Consider the following 14,540-nt stretch of genomic DNA (forward strand, 5'->3'; position numbering starts at 1 on the left):
CTTTACAAGTGGTGAAGTAGTGTTGCAGGTGTCTTTGTCTCTCTTCCTCTCTGTTACCCCCTTCCCTCTCAATTTCTGGCTGTCTCTATCCAATAAATAAAGATAATAAAAAGAAAAGAAAACTACATTGCAGGGGGTAGATAGCATAATGGTTATGCAAAGAGGCTTTCCTGCCTGAGGCTCCAAAGTCTCAGGTTCAATCCCCCACACCACCATAAACCAGAGCTGAGCTGTGCTCTGGTAAAAATAAATAAATAAATAAATATTTTAAAAAATAAAAGAAGAAGAGTACATTGCAAAGCAGTACGATATAATCCCAGTTCTTCTTGAAAATACCCATATACCTCTGTGTTGGCAGTCTTATTTACTAAATCAATATTTAGTAAAGTGGGGGAAAGCCTACATTGCAATTGATTTTACTTCCTTTAATGACTAATATTTTTGTAATAAGAGCAGAAAAACACAGTCAGTCACTGGCAACTGTATTCATTTAAGTTTTTCCTATTAGGATTCTTGCCGTGGTTGGGGCAGGGGGAATAGCATTAATGGTTATGCAAAGAGATTCGTAAGACTGAGGTTCCAGAGTCACGGCTTCAATCCCCTGCACTACCCTAAGCCAGAAATTAGCAGTTCTCTGGTAAACAAAAAAAAAAAGGGGGGGATACCCCATTTGCTATTGAGCCTCCGCAATGCAGGTTCTGTGAACTAACAGGCTGAGCTAGCTTCCTGGCCTATTGTAGGTTTGAGTAGATGGGGATTCCTTTATTGACCCCTAGGAGTTATGGGTAGGATGATTGCCAGCTCCGAAATCTTGTTGTTGGTTACTCACTAGCCACTCTTTCTAGGCTAGTTTCGCCCCAATGGAGGACAAACTCAATCAGGCCCACCTCGAGGTCCAGCAGCTGAAGGCATCGGTTAAGAACTACGAGGGATTGATTGACAACTATAAGAGTCAGGTAGGCCCCAGCCATGTGTGGATAACATATTCCAGCAGCTGAGATACTAACTACCAGGCCTCTCCCTGGGGAGAGCAAGACTCAGTTCAAGACTGCATGGTGCTTTGCTTTCCCATAGGTGATGAAGACCAGGTTGGAGGCTGATGAAGTGGCTGCCCAGCTAGAACGCTGTGACAAAGAGAACAAGATCCTTAAAGATGAGATGAACAAAGAAATTGAAGCGGTATTGCTCCTTTTTCTTGTTTTCCTTCCATGCCTAATTCTGTGTCTGCCTATTGCTTGCCTATGACTCCACTGAGTCAGACAACACAGATTAATGACGTTTCTTATTGCTGAGCGGGTCCGCTCATCTCTTGTTATGCTGTTGCTGCTGCTCCTCCTCTCCTCCTCCTCCTCCTTCTCCTTCCTCCTTGTTTATTCTTTTTTGCCTTCAGGGTTATTGCTAGGGCTCATGCCTGTACTATGAATCCTCTGCTCCTGGTGGCCACTTTGTCCATTTTTTATTGGGCAGGACAGAAAGGAATTGAGAGAAGAGGGGAAGAAGGGAGAGAAAGAGACATACATGCAGCCCTGCTTCACCACTTGTGAAGCGACCACCCCTGCAGGGGGGGACCCCTGGGGGCTAGAACTGAGATCCTTGCACTTAGTATTATGTGTGCTTAACCTGGTCCACCACCACCTGGCCCCCCCTACTATGCTTTTTCTTTATCTCCTTTTTCTTTCCTGACCTTTTTCTCAGTTTCCTTAAAAACTTCTCTCCTACACCCCAGCTTTGAGCCTAACTCCCCACTACATTAAAGAAAGATTCAGTGTTGTGCTCTCCTCCCCCACCTCCTCTCCCTCTCTCCCTCACTCGTCTTCTCTCTGCCTCTTTGTCTCTGTCATTAAGAGAAAAAAAAAAAAGAATTGGGTGCCAAGCATTAGCACAGCACGTTAAGCACACATGGCACAAAGCGCAAGGACCAGCACAAGGATCCTGGTTCAAGCCTCCAGCTTCCCACCTGCAGGTGGTCGCTTCACAAGTGGTGAAGCAGGTCTGCAGGTGTCTACCTTTCTCTTCCCTCTCTCTTGTCTTCCCCTCCTCTCTCGATTTCTCTGTCCTATCCAATGACGATGACAGCAATAACAATAATAAAAAATGACAAGAAAAACAAAGGCAACAAAATGGAAAAATGGGGGGTCGGGCAGTAGTGCAGCAGATTAAGCACACATGGCACAAAGAGCAAGGAGGTTGTAAGGATCCCGGTTTGAGCCCCCGGCTCCCCACCTCCAGGGGGGTTGCTTCACCAATGGTGAAGCAGGTCTGCAGTTGTCTTTCTCTCCCCTTTCTGTCTTTCCTCCTCTCTCTCTATTTCTTTCTCTCTTGTCCAATAACAACAACAATAAAATAACAGGGCAACAAAAGGGGAAAAAAATAGCCTTCAGTAGCAGTGGATTTGTGGTGTAGGCACTGAGCCCCAGCAATAACCCTGGAGGCAAAAAAAAAAAAATCATCTCTGTCATGTTTGGAGTATTTAAGTAGATCCAAATCTTAAGGGGGCTATTTATACTGTGGGGTATCTTTTGAGTTTGTGCCAACTAAAAAATGTACATCCTGCCTCCTCCTCAGAAGAGATAATTTGACTGCCAGAAGCCAAAGAATTCATCTTTAAATTAACATAAATAGCTGTGTCTAGGACCAGCTAATAGCTTGTTGTATAACCTTGGACTCCCATCTCTTTATCAGTACAAGGATGGACCAGATAATTCCTCCCTTTTTAATGTTTGACACTCTACTCCCATTTTTTTTGCTGAGTAGTCCTGGGTAAAAGATTCATTGATTCTTAGTGTCTTTCCATAGGGACAACAGTGCCTCCTTTATTAGGCTATCCGAATTAAGTGAGTAATTTGGAGAGTCCTTTCACTGGACCCTGGTGTTAACCTTGTGGTTGTCATTGTTATTGATGACTAAAAGTGATGGGCTCAAGTGGCAAATCAGCTGGCACCTTCATTGACCTACAGTGAAAGAGTAGGTGGTGCCTGTGGATTCTGGCAGAATCCTCTGGGATCCACTCTAGAGCATCCCTGTCCAAGCGAATCTGGCCCTGAATTTAGCAGTCAGGCCCTTCCCAATAGTGGGCTGTTCTCTCCTCCCCGATGCAGGCACGTCGGCAGTTCCAGTCCCAGCTGGCTGACCTGCAGCAGCTGCCTGACATCCTGAAGATCACAGAGGCCAAGCTAGCAGAGTGCCAAGACCAGCTACAGGGTTACGAGAGGAAGAACATCGACCTCACAGCCATCATCTCAGACCTGCGCAGCCGGGTAAGGGACTGGCAGAAAGGGTCCCACGAACTGGCCCGAGTAGGGCCCCGCTTACCAAGATGAGCTGCACGCCCCCCAAGGCAGGACCACTTCCTTTTCTTGGCTGCCACTTTCTGAAAGGAGTGAGCTATCATCAGTGCTGTGAAATAAAAGTCTGGTGTGCCAAATGCCTTGTGTTTGCACAAAGTGATTGTAGTTTTATAGGAGCCGCCACGCGTTGGAGCTATGGGGTCCTGCTGTTCTTCCGGTCCACCCCACTGCATGCTCCAGGTGCCCACCTGCCACGCCCCCTTGCTCTGCTGCCTTCAGCTTTGTACATGCAGCCCCCAAGCACTAGGTTTTATTTCCACCTTTTTCTTGCGTTAGCTATATTTCTCTATGCTGAACAGAGACATTACTTGATTCTGTCCTGAAAGAACACTTCCTTCTTTTCCACAGCATTCTGTCTCTGAGTTATCAGAGCGGCGTTGATACAGCTAAGCGATAACAAGCCTCTTATTTACAGTGAGACCTTAGGCAAAGCCCTTCCCCCTCTTGACCTACTTCCTTATAGTAATAATTATAAGGATGTAGCTCAGTGAAGACATTGTTTGTATGCGTTTGGTCTTGGGTTTGATCCCCAGCACACACAAACTCAAAAACTACCCCCTCCATTTTTTTTCCCCAGGCACATATTCTGTGCTTCAGCATTTTCTCTATTTCTCCTAAGAACATGAAGCATGGTTGCTACTGTCCCCATTTTACAAAAAGCAGCTCTGGACGTAGATGGGGGAAGTTGATTTCCTGAGGTCATAGAGCTAATGCAAGGACTGGAAACCCAAATAAATGCTCAGAACTTAAATTGTCTGCTTTTATTTTTATTTTTATTTTTATTTTTATTTTGAGCCTGAGCATTTTTAGGGACTTTCCAGCCCTGACAGCTCAAGCTTCTGCATAAAGCAACCCTCTGGATACCTTTCCCAATCCTGCCAGTCTGAAAGATTTGGTAGATTTCCCATTACCTGTCTCCAGTTAAAGGGAGAATGACATCAGCGGTACCATACACATAACTGGTAAAGCTCTGCGGCGTGTCATGTGGGCCTATTAGGTCTGCCATCTGCTGCTTCTGCCTTGTCTGCTCTGGATCCTAGCTGGGCAACTGAGCTGCCCTCCTGATCAAGAAAGCTTCGCCATGCCTCTTCAGGATCAAACCAGCTTCTCAGTACAGGAAAGACTTTGGTCTTGGGAATTGGGCTTAATTCCTGCTCTCTCTCCTTCAGGTTGTGCAATGAGACTTGGACATGTACTAATAGCACTATGCCTCCTGGGTGTGGATGACAGGTCACAGGGAAGCGGGAGGGCCCTGCTGGGATGTTCTTTCGTAAACCAGTCTATGTTCCTATCATTTTAGATCGAACATCAGGGGGACAAGCTGGAGATGGCAAGAGAGAAACAGCAGGCTTCCCAGAAGGAAAATAAACAGCTGAGTCTGAAGGTGGATGAACTGGAGAGGTTAGAGGCACTTGGTCCCATCTCTGTCCTCTTCCTAGGACCTGAGACTTTCAGCCACTTAGCTGCTTTGTGCTTAGTGTGCGGAAGTGTTTGAGGGACTCGAGGCCCTGGAAGGTACTAGGCAGATCTCAGAGGAAAAGCTGCTTCCATTGCCGTGGTAAGCATTTCGGGAGAGGAAGGTGATGTCTCAGCCAGGTGACAACACTCCCTAGCAGTGTGATCAAGAGCCAACACCCATCATCAGCTCCTACAAGAAAGGCAAACCAGCAGTGCCCATGCATTGAAGTGGAGGGCATCCTCCCATTCTGACCTTTGTTCCTAATTCTCCTTCTATAAGACCTTTTCTTTTTTAAAGACTTACTTATTTATATTAATTTTTTCTAGAGCACTGATCAGCTCTGGTTTATGGTGATTAGGAGGATTGAACCTAGGACTTTAGAGCCTCAGATATGACAGTCTGTTTGTGTAACCATTATGCTATCTACTCCCACCCCCATTAGACCTTTTTTTTAAAAAAAAAAAAAAAAAAAAATATATATATATATATATATATATATATATATATATATATATATATATATATATATATATTGAGAGGGATAGGAAGAGAGAGAGAGAGAGAAACAGCTAGCTAGACATCACTCTGGTACATGTGCTGCAGGGATCAAATTCAGGACCTGGTGCTTGAGAGTCCAGTGCTTTATCCACTGCACCAACTCCCGGACCACAAGACCTTTTTTTTTTTTTTTTTTCCTCCAGGGTTATTGCTGGGCTCGGTGCCTGCACCATGAATCCACCGCTCCTGGAGGCCATTTTTTCCCCCTTTTGTTGCCCTTCTTGTTGTAGCCTCGTTGTAGTTATTATTACTGCCATTGTTGATGTTGTTCGTTGTTGGATAGGACAGAGAGAATTGGAGAGAGGAGGGGAAGACAGAGAGGGAGAGAGAAAGATAGACACCTGCAGACCTGCTTCACCACCTGTGAAGCGACTCCCCTGCAGGTGGGGAGCTGGGGGTTTGAACCGGGATCCTTATGCCGGTCCTTGTGCTTTGCGCCACTGCACCACCGCCCGACCCCCCCCCCCACATACACACACACACAAGACCTTTCTAATGTAACCCTACTCTTAAGGAATTTGGGGAGGCAGAAAGAGAGAAAAATACTTTTTTTCCCTTTTTTAAAAATATCAGAGCATTACTCAGCTCTGGCTTATGGTGGCATCAAAGATTGAACATTGGATCTCTGGTACCTCTAACATGAAAGTCTATTATGCGCCCTGTGGTGCTCTTTCTGGTGTCCAAAAATAGACTTTTTGGAATCAGAAGCCTTGGTCTTGGGTCCTAGCCAGGTCCTCATACATGCAAAGCATCCTCAATTTTACTTTAAAGATTTTTTTCCAGGGAGCCAGGCAATGGTGCACATGGCTAAGTGCACAGATTACAGCACTTAAGGACCCAGGTTCAGGCCTCTTGTCCCCATCTACAAGGGGAAACTTCGAGTAGTGAAGCAGTGTCTGTCTGTGTCTCCTCTCAATTTCTCTCTGAGAATAAATAATAATTAAAATTATACTATTTTTTTCACATTTTGGAGCCACGTGCTTACCTCTCGAGCTGCTTTTATTTTAATTTTATATTGTTTTACATCCAGTCACTGGGGCTCAATGCCAGCACTGTGAATCCACTGCTTCTGGTGGCCTTTTTTTTTTTTTTCCCCTTTTTATTCGATAGGACAGAGAGAAATTGAGAGGGGCTGGGGAGATAGAGGGAGAGAAAGACACCTACAGACCTGCACTTCTCATGAAGCATTCCCCCTGCAGGTGGGGGCGGGGGCTAGGGCTCAAACCTGAGTCCTTGTGCATATTCTTGCACATAGTACTATGTGCGCTTAAATGGGTGCGCCACCACCCAGCCCCTCCAGCTGTTTTATTACTCAGAGACAGAAAGGGAGACATCAAAGCAGTGGTCCTTTCTCCAGTACCTTAACACTTCCTATGTCCTGCGAGGTCTTGAACCTTGCTTTAACTGGTGAGATACCTTTCTGGCCCTAATTTATTTCATCAGAGACAGATGCCAGAGAGACAGTTCACTGGGTAGGATGGTTGCATTGCTATAGGGCAACCTAAATTCAGTATGCATATGCGGGGCCAGGTATAGAACCTGGGACCCTGGGTTTGTAAAACATGTGCTCTACCCTTTCATCCAACTCCCCAGCTGAATGCACAATTTCACTTCATTATTTATTTTTTTAATATTATTTCCCTTTTGTTTATTTATTCCCTTTTGTTGCCCGTTTTATTATTGTTATTGTTGTCATTGTTGGATAGGACAGAGAGAAAATGGAGAGAGATGGGGAAGACAGATGGGGAGAGAAAGACACCTGCAGACCTGCTTCACTGCTTGTGAAGTGACTCCCCTGCAGGTGGGGAGCCGGGGCCTTGAACTGGGCTCCGTATGCTGGTCCTTGTGCTTGGCGCCACGTGTGCTTAACCCGCTGTGCTATTGCCCTACTCCCTTATTTTCCCTTTTGTTGCCCTTGTTTTTTATTGTTGTTGTAGTTGTTATTGATGTCATTGTTGTTGAATAGGATAGAGAGAAATGGAGAGAGGAGGGGAAGACAGAGGGAAGGGGAGAAAGACACCTGCAGACCTGCTTTACCACTTACGAAGCAACTCGCCTGCAGGTGGGGAGCCAGGGGCTCGAACCTGGATCCTTATGCTCGTCCTTGTGCTTCACGCCACATGCGCTTAACCCACTTCGCTACCGCTCGACCCCCTATTATTTTTACCAAAGCACTCTTGAAATCTTGCTAATGGTGGTGCAGGGAATTGAACCTGGAACCTCAGAGCCTCAGGCATAAGAGTCTTTGCATAACCATTATGCTAGTATCCACCCCTGCCTTTGAATACACATTTTTTTCTTTTTTTAATTTTTTAAATATTTTATTTTCCCTTTTGTTGCCTTTGGTGTTTTTTTTAATGTTGTTGTAGTTATTATTGTTGTTATTGATGTCATCGTTGTAGACAACTGCAGACCTGCCTCACCACCTGTGAAGCAACCCCCCCGCAGGTGGGGAGCTGGAGGCTCGAACTGGGATCTTTATGTCGGTCCTTGTGCTCGATACAGATTTTTAAAATGAAAAACCAAAGTATTACTCATCTATTTATAATGTTTTGTCTTCTTTTTATATTTATTTTATTTATTTTCCCTTTTGTTGCCCTTGTTTTTTTATTGTTGTTGTAGTTGTTGTTGTTATTGATGTCATCGTTGTTGGATAGGACAGAGAGAAATGGCAAAAGGAGGGGAAGACAGAGGGGGAGAGAAAGATAGACACCTGCAGACCTGCTTCACCACCTGTGAAGCGACCCCCCTGCAGGTGGGGAGCCGGGGGCTCAAACTGGGATCCTTACGCCAGTCCTTGAGCTTTGCACCACATGCGTTTAATCCGCTTTGCCACCGCCCAACTCCGTTTTGTCTTTTATTTATTTATTTATTTATAATATTTATTTATTTATTTTATTGGATAGAGACAGAGAAATTGAGAGGGAAGGGGTAGAAAGGGAGAGAAACAGAGAGACACTTGAAGCTTCCCGCCTGCGTGCGGGGACCAGGGGCTTGAACCTGTATCCTGGTGCACTGTAATGTGTGTGCTTAACCAGGTGCACCACCCGCTCGTCTTTTTTTTAAATGAAAACTTTTTTTTTTAAGATTTAGTTCATGAACCCCACCTATAGGAGGGAAGCGTCACAAGTGGTGGAGCAGATATCTCTCCCCATTGTCCTCTCTCCCTCTTGATCTCCGTCTCTAGCTCTTTCTCTCACTCTCTATCAAAGAAAGGGGTGCTAGGAGCTATGGAATCATGCAGGCACCATGTCCCAGTAATAACCCTAGTGGGGGAAAAAAAAAAGATTTCACTGAGAGACAGAGAGATCAAGAGGTGTTTAGCATATGAAGTATGGAAGGCTGAACCCAGAGCTTCAGGTATACAAGTCTTTCACTCTTTTAACTGTTGAACTCTCTCCATAACCCCTTGTTTGTTTGATTGATTGATTATGTATTTATTTTTAGCAGAGTATTACTCAGCTCTGGCTTATGATGGTGAATAGGATTGAACCTGGGACTGTAGAGCCTCAGGGATAGAAGTCTCTTTGCATAACCATTATGCTATCTTCCCCTGCCCCCTTGCTCAATCCACCCCCCTCTAAATTTTCCCTTAAAATTTTTTTTTGTGGGACCAGGTGGTGATGTACCTGGTTAAGTGTGCACACACTATAGTGCACAAGGACCCAGGTTCAAGCCCCTGGTCCCAACCTGCAGGAGAAATATTCACAAGTGGTGAAGCAGGACTGTAGGTGTTTTTCTCCCTCTGTATCTCCTCTTCCTCTCTCAATTTCTCTGTCTCTATCCAATAAAAAAAATATGTAATTATATTTACTTATTGGATAGATACAGCCAGAAATTGAGAGGGAAGGAGGCAGTAGGGAGACGCCTATAAAACCACTTGTGAAGCTTTCCTCTGCAGGTGGGGACCGGGTGCTTGACCCCAGGTCTTTGCACATTGTAACATGTGCGCTCAACCAGGTGCACCACCACCAAGCCCTTCATCTCTTTTTCTTTGCTACCAGGGTTATCACTGGAGCTTGATGCCTGCATGACTCCACTGCTTGCAGCTACCTTCTTTTTTTTTTTTTTTTTTTTTTTTTTTTGCTAGAGGATGAGAACATAATGGTCATGCAAAAAGACTTTCATGCCTGAGACTCTTGAAGTCCCAGGTTCAATCCCCAGCCCCACCATCAGCCATACTGAGCTCCTGCAGGTGCTCTCATGTGACCAGACTCAAGCCCAGGTCCTTGTAAGATACTTGTGTGCTCTATTGCATGAGCCATCACCTGGATCCTCCCTCCCCTCTCTTTTTTGAGTGTGTTGCCAGGGACCAAACACAGAAGGATGACATGCATATACTCTTCCACTGTGCCACCTTCCTGGATCTCAATCTTAAATAGGGAAACTGAATTCATGGAAAAGTTTAAGTGACTTTCCCAGAGTCACATACTGGCTAAATGCACACATTACCATGCATAAGGACCTGGGTCTAAGCCCCCACTCCCCACCTGCTGGGGGGGGGGGGACACTTCACAAGCAGTGGAGCAAGTTTGCAGGTATCTTTCCTTCCCCTCTCTATTTCCCCCACCCCTCTCAATTCCTATTTGTCCTATCTAATAAAAATAGAGACAAAAATAGCTGCTGGGAGCAGTGGATTTGTAGTGCAGGTACTGAGCCTCAGTGATAACTCTGGTGACAATGAAAAATACAATTAAGAATGTAAAAAATGGTAGTCAGAGCTTGAGTTGAGAGCAAAAGCTTGAGACCCTAGGAAGCTGTGGCTGCCCCAGGTGGCTAAGGCAGCTTACAGGTAGGGACTTGAATTTGGCTGTGTCTTTCTGGGTGCCACCTCTGCAGGATTTGAATGAAAATGGCAGCTAGATTTAGCAGGATTCACAGAGCTCCTTAAATTGGGTGGTATGGGCTGGAGAGATAGTTAATGGTTTTGCGAAAGACTTCTATATCTGAAGTTCCAAGGTGCCAGGTTCAATCCCCTACACTATCATAAGCCAGAGCTGTGCAGTGCCCTGGTTTAAAAAAAAACAGAGAGAGAAAGGAAGAAAAGGAAAAAAGTGGAGTGGCCCAGCTGAAGTCTCTATGCCGAGGAAGGGCATATCAGCAAACTGAAATTGAAACATAAAAGCATGGATTTTACTGACCTTGGGCAAATGACTTCATCTGCTGCTCAGTTTCTTCCTCTGCAAAATGGGGAGAGTAATGACACCCACTTTTCTGAGCTACAAGGTGCCATCTCACCTTGATAAGATACACATGTAGCATGGCCTCACTAGTCACACCAGCTTCTCTCAGTCTTCATACAGCTCTAACCAGCTACTCCAGGTGTACAGCTCCTTCTTGCCTTGCTGCTCAGCAGACTGCTTTGATTTATTCCTGTGGCTCCTTGGAGACTCTTGGCGTGATGAGAGCCCCAGTACAGGGGCTGCTGGCTGGCTGGCTACCTCCTTAAGGGGTGGAACAGGACAGGCTAGGGCATGGGCAATATCTGATTGAGTGTTTTCACCTAGGAAACTGGAAGCGACCAGTGCCCAGAATATCGAGTTCCTACAGGTGATTGCCAAGAGGGAGGAGGCAATCCACCAGTCCCAGCTGCGGCTGGAAGAGAAAACTCGGGAGTGTGGGTCCCTGGCGAGACAGCTGGAGAGTGCTATTGAAGATGCTCGGAGGCAGGTCAGTCTCTACACCATTACTATCACTTTGAGCAAACCTAACATCTCCTGTTTACCGACCTGAAAAAATGGGCTGAGTAATTGTGCCTTTTAGGGATTTGTGGCAAGGGTCAAATAAGCAATTATCGGAAAGGACTCAGCAAGTTGTTCACAATTTAAAAAGTATTTTATTAACACAAAATAGGTGTAGGGGCTAGATGGTGGCACACCCAGTTGAGCACACGTTACCATGCAGAAGGACCGGGTTTGAGGTCCCACTCTCAGCCTGCGGGGGGGTGGGAGGCACTTCATGAGAGCTGAGCAGGTCTGTGGGTATTTATCTTTCTCTCGCTCTTTTTTTTTTTGCCTCCAGGGTTATTGCTGGGACTCTTTGCCTGCACCACGAATCCACTGTTTCTGGAAGCTATTTACCCCCTTTTTTGCCCTTGTTGTTTTATCTTTGTTGTGGTTATTGTTGTTATTGATGTCTGGATAGGACAGATAGTAATGGAGAGGAGGGGAAGACAGAGGGGGAGAGAAAGAGAGACACCTGCAGACCTGCTTCACCACTTGTGAAGTGACTCCCATGCAGGTGGGGAGCCGGGGGCTCGAACTGGGTTACTTAGGCCGGTCCCTGCACTTCACGCCATGTGCGCTTAACCTGCTGCGCTACCGCCCGGCCCCCATCTTTCTCTCTTATCTTCCTTCCTTTTCAATTTCTCTCTTGTCCTATCAAATAAAACAGGGGGAAGGAAATAGCAAAATAGAGAGGTGGAGAGAGAGAACACAAGAACATGAACCAGAGCATCATTGTGGCACATGGGATGCAGGAGATTGAATTCAGGATATCATACTAATAATTTCACAGCGCCACTTCCCAGGTCCCTGTTCAAAATTGTTTAAACAGGGGTAGATAGCATAATGGTTATGCCAAGAGACTTTCATGACTGAGGCTACAAAGTCCCCAGTTCAATCCCCCGCACCACCATAAACCAGAGCTGAGCAGTGCTCTAGTAATAAATAAATAAATAAATAAACAAACGTTTAAACATAGCTGGGACTGCCATAGGTTTTCCAGATTGTAGTGATGACTCAGTGGGGCTTTGTGAAAGGGCAGGTAAAGGTGAGTTGTGGAAGTAACCTCCATAGTTAGCTTCTGTCCTGAAGCTTCACAACACTCAGCGAAGGCCAAATACAAGTGCAGTCTACCAGACCAGATAATGAAAACAGTCCAGTCTTCTTTTTGCCAGGTATTCATAGGTCTGATAAGCCACCCTGCCTATTTCTTAGAGAGATACCTGCAGCCCTGCTTCATCACTTGCAAAGCTTTCCCCTTGCAGGTGGGAAGAGGGACTTGAACCTGGGTCCTTGCGCTTTGTAACATGTTTGCTCAACCAGGTGCGCCACCACTTCACCACCTGGTCCCTATCCTGCCTGTTTGTCTTGTGTACAGGTGGAACAAACCAAGGAGCATGCAGTCTCCAAGGAGCGAGCAGCCCAGAACAAAATCCTAGACCTTGAGACTCAGCTGAGCAGGACCAAAACTGAACTCAACCAGCTGCGTAGAAGCCGTGATGATGTGAGTTGAGCTACAGGGAGGGAGGGATTCAAGAGAAGGGAGTGGATAAAGATTTTTAGCTTTCTTAGGGTCTGTGGCACAAGATGTTTTTGTTGTTTTTAAGAATATGACAGTGGTCCAGGAAGTGGCACAGTGGGTAAAGCATTGGACTCTCAAGCATGAGGTCCTGAGTTCAATCCCCGGCAGCACATATAACAGGTTGATGCAGGTTCTTTCTCTCTCCTATGTTTCACATTAGTAAATAAAATCTCTTAAAAAATATATGACAGGTTTGGAGTTTTGGGTGGTTGACATAGCAGGTTAAGCACAGATGGTGCAAAACGCAAGGATCAGCATAAGGATCCTGGTTCGAGCCCCTGGCTCCCCACGTGCAGACGAGTCGCTTCACAAGTAGTGAAGCAGGTCTGCAGGTGGCACAAAGTGCAAGGACAGCCCTAAGGATCCCAATTTGAGCCCCAGTTCCCCACCTGCAGGGGAGTCGCTTCACAGGTGGTCAAGCAGGTCTGCAGGTGTCTATCTTTCTCTCCCCCTCTCTGTCTTCCCCTTCTCTCTCCATTTCTCTCTGTCCTATCCAACAATGACAACATCAGTAACAACAATAATAATTACAACAACAATAAAAAACAAGGGCAACAAAAGGGAAAATAAATACAAAAATTTTTTAAATAAAAATATTTTTAAAAAAGAATATGACATAATGGCATAGTGGATAAAACAATGGGTTCTCAAGCATGAGGTCCCAAGTTCACTCTCTTGCAGCATATGTACCAGAATGATGCTCTGATTTTTTGCTTTTTACTAGAGCACTGCTCAGCTCTGGCTTATTTTGGTGCTGGGGATTGAACTTGAAACCTTCAGGGTTTCACATATGATCTATTTGTATAACTATTATGCTATCTCCCCAGCGCTTTGGTCCCTGTGTCTCTCTTTTCTCCTCTTCCTCCTCTTCCTCTCTCTTTCATTAATAAAAAAGGCAACAGGAAAAGGGCAACAAAAGGGGATAAATAAATATATATATATAAAAGGCAACAGGAGAAAAAATATGACATAACAGAGCTGTGTGGTATCACGTCAGATAGAGCACACGCCTTACCATTCAAAATGACCTACATTCAAGTCTCCAGTTCCCAACTGCAGGGTGGAGCTTCACAAGTGATGGAGCACTGCTGCAGGTGTCTCAATCTCTGTCTCTTAACCCTCTATCAAAATTGAAAAAAAAAAAAAACCTGGTATGGGAAAAAAGAGACTAGAGCATCACTGTGCCATCCATGAAGTTCCATTGTTCTGTCTCTGTTGCTCTCATGTGGGATATGATTGATCCCTCAAGTCTCACTTGCCCTATTATTTATTTTATTTCTTCTTATAATTATTTACTAGAGTACTGCTCAGTTCTTGTTTATGATGGTACTGGGCATTGAAAATGGAACCTCAGAACCTCAGGCATGAAAATCTTTTTACATACCCATTGTGCTGTCTCCCTAGCCTTGAGTGATTTTTAGTATATCACACAGTTGTGCAATTCTACCACAGTCTTAAGCATAGGACTGACAAAATTTAGCTCATTTGGATAGTGTTCAGCAGGGGCCAGGTGATTGCGCACCTGGTTGAACGCACAGGTTACAATGTGCAAGGACTCGGGTTTGAGCCCCCAGTTCCTACCTACAGGGGGAAACTTTGCAAGTAGTGAAGTAGTGTTACAGGTGTCTCTCTGTCTCACTCCCTCTCTATCACTCCCTTTCCTTCTCGATTTCTGGCTGTCTCTATCCAATAAATAAAGATAATTAAAAAAAGAAAAAAAGATCTTGTATGGCTTTGCCATGCACATGACCCAGGCTTGAGCCTAACCCCCAGCATATTGAAGAAAGCTTCAGTGCTGTGGTCTCTTTTCACTGTCTATCTCTGTATCTTAAAATAACAAAAATGAGGATGGGGGAAGTAGCATAATGGTA

At 45.2% G+C, this 14,540-nt stretch overlaps 1 protein-coding gene across 14 annotated transcripts in view; it reads left to right on the plus strand.

The window, feature by feature from the left end:
• ODF2 (outer dense fiber of sperm tails 2) overlaps window positions 1-14,540 on the plus strand; it is a 67,992-nt gene that overhangs the window by 52,060 nt on the left and 1,392 nt on the right. For 13 of the 14 annotated variants that reach the window (XM_060200271.1, XM_060200276.1, XM_060200278.1 and 10 more), the window contains 6 exons: window positions 846-956; window positions 1,075-1,179; window positions 3,099-3,257; window positions 4,648-4,748; window positions 10,872-11,034; window positions 12,466-12,591. In XM_060200271.1, the coding sequence (XP_060056254.1) occupies window positions 846-956; window positions 1,075-1,179; window positions 3,099-3,257; window positions 4,648-4,748; window positions 10,872-11,034; window positions 12,466-12,591 (765 nt within the window). Of the gene's footprint in view, window positions 1-845; window positions 957-1,074; window positions 1,180-3,098; window positions 3,425-4,647; window positions 4,749-10,871; window positions 11,035-12,465; window positions 12,592-14,540 lie in introns of those variants that run through there. The other variant, XM_060200280.1, reaches the window with a different exon arrangement.

Source organism: Erinaceus europaeus, chromosome 10, assembly GCF_950295315.1.
Source record: "Erinaceus europaeus chromosome 10, mEriEur2.1, whole genome shotgun sequence".
In the NCBI taxonomy this organism is placed as follows: Eukaryota; Metazoa; Chordata; class Mammalia; order Eulipotyphla; family Erinaceidae; genus Erinaceus; species Erinaceus europaeus.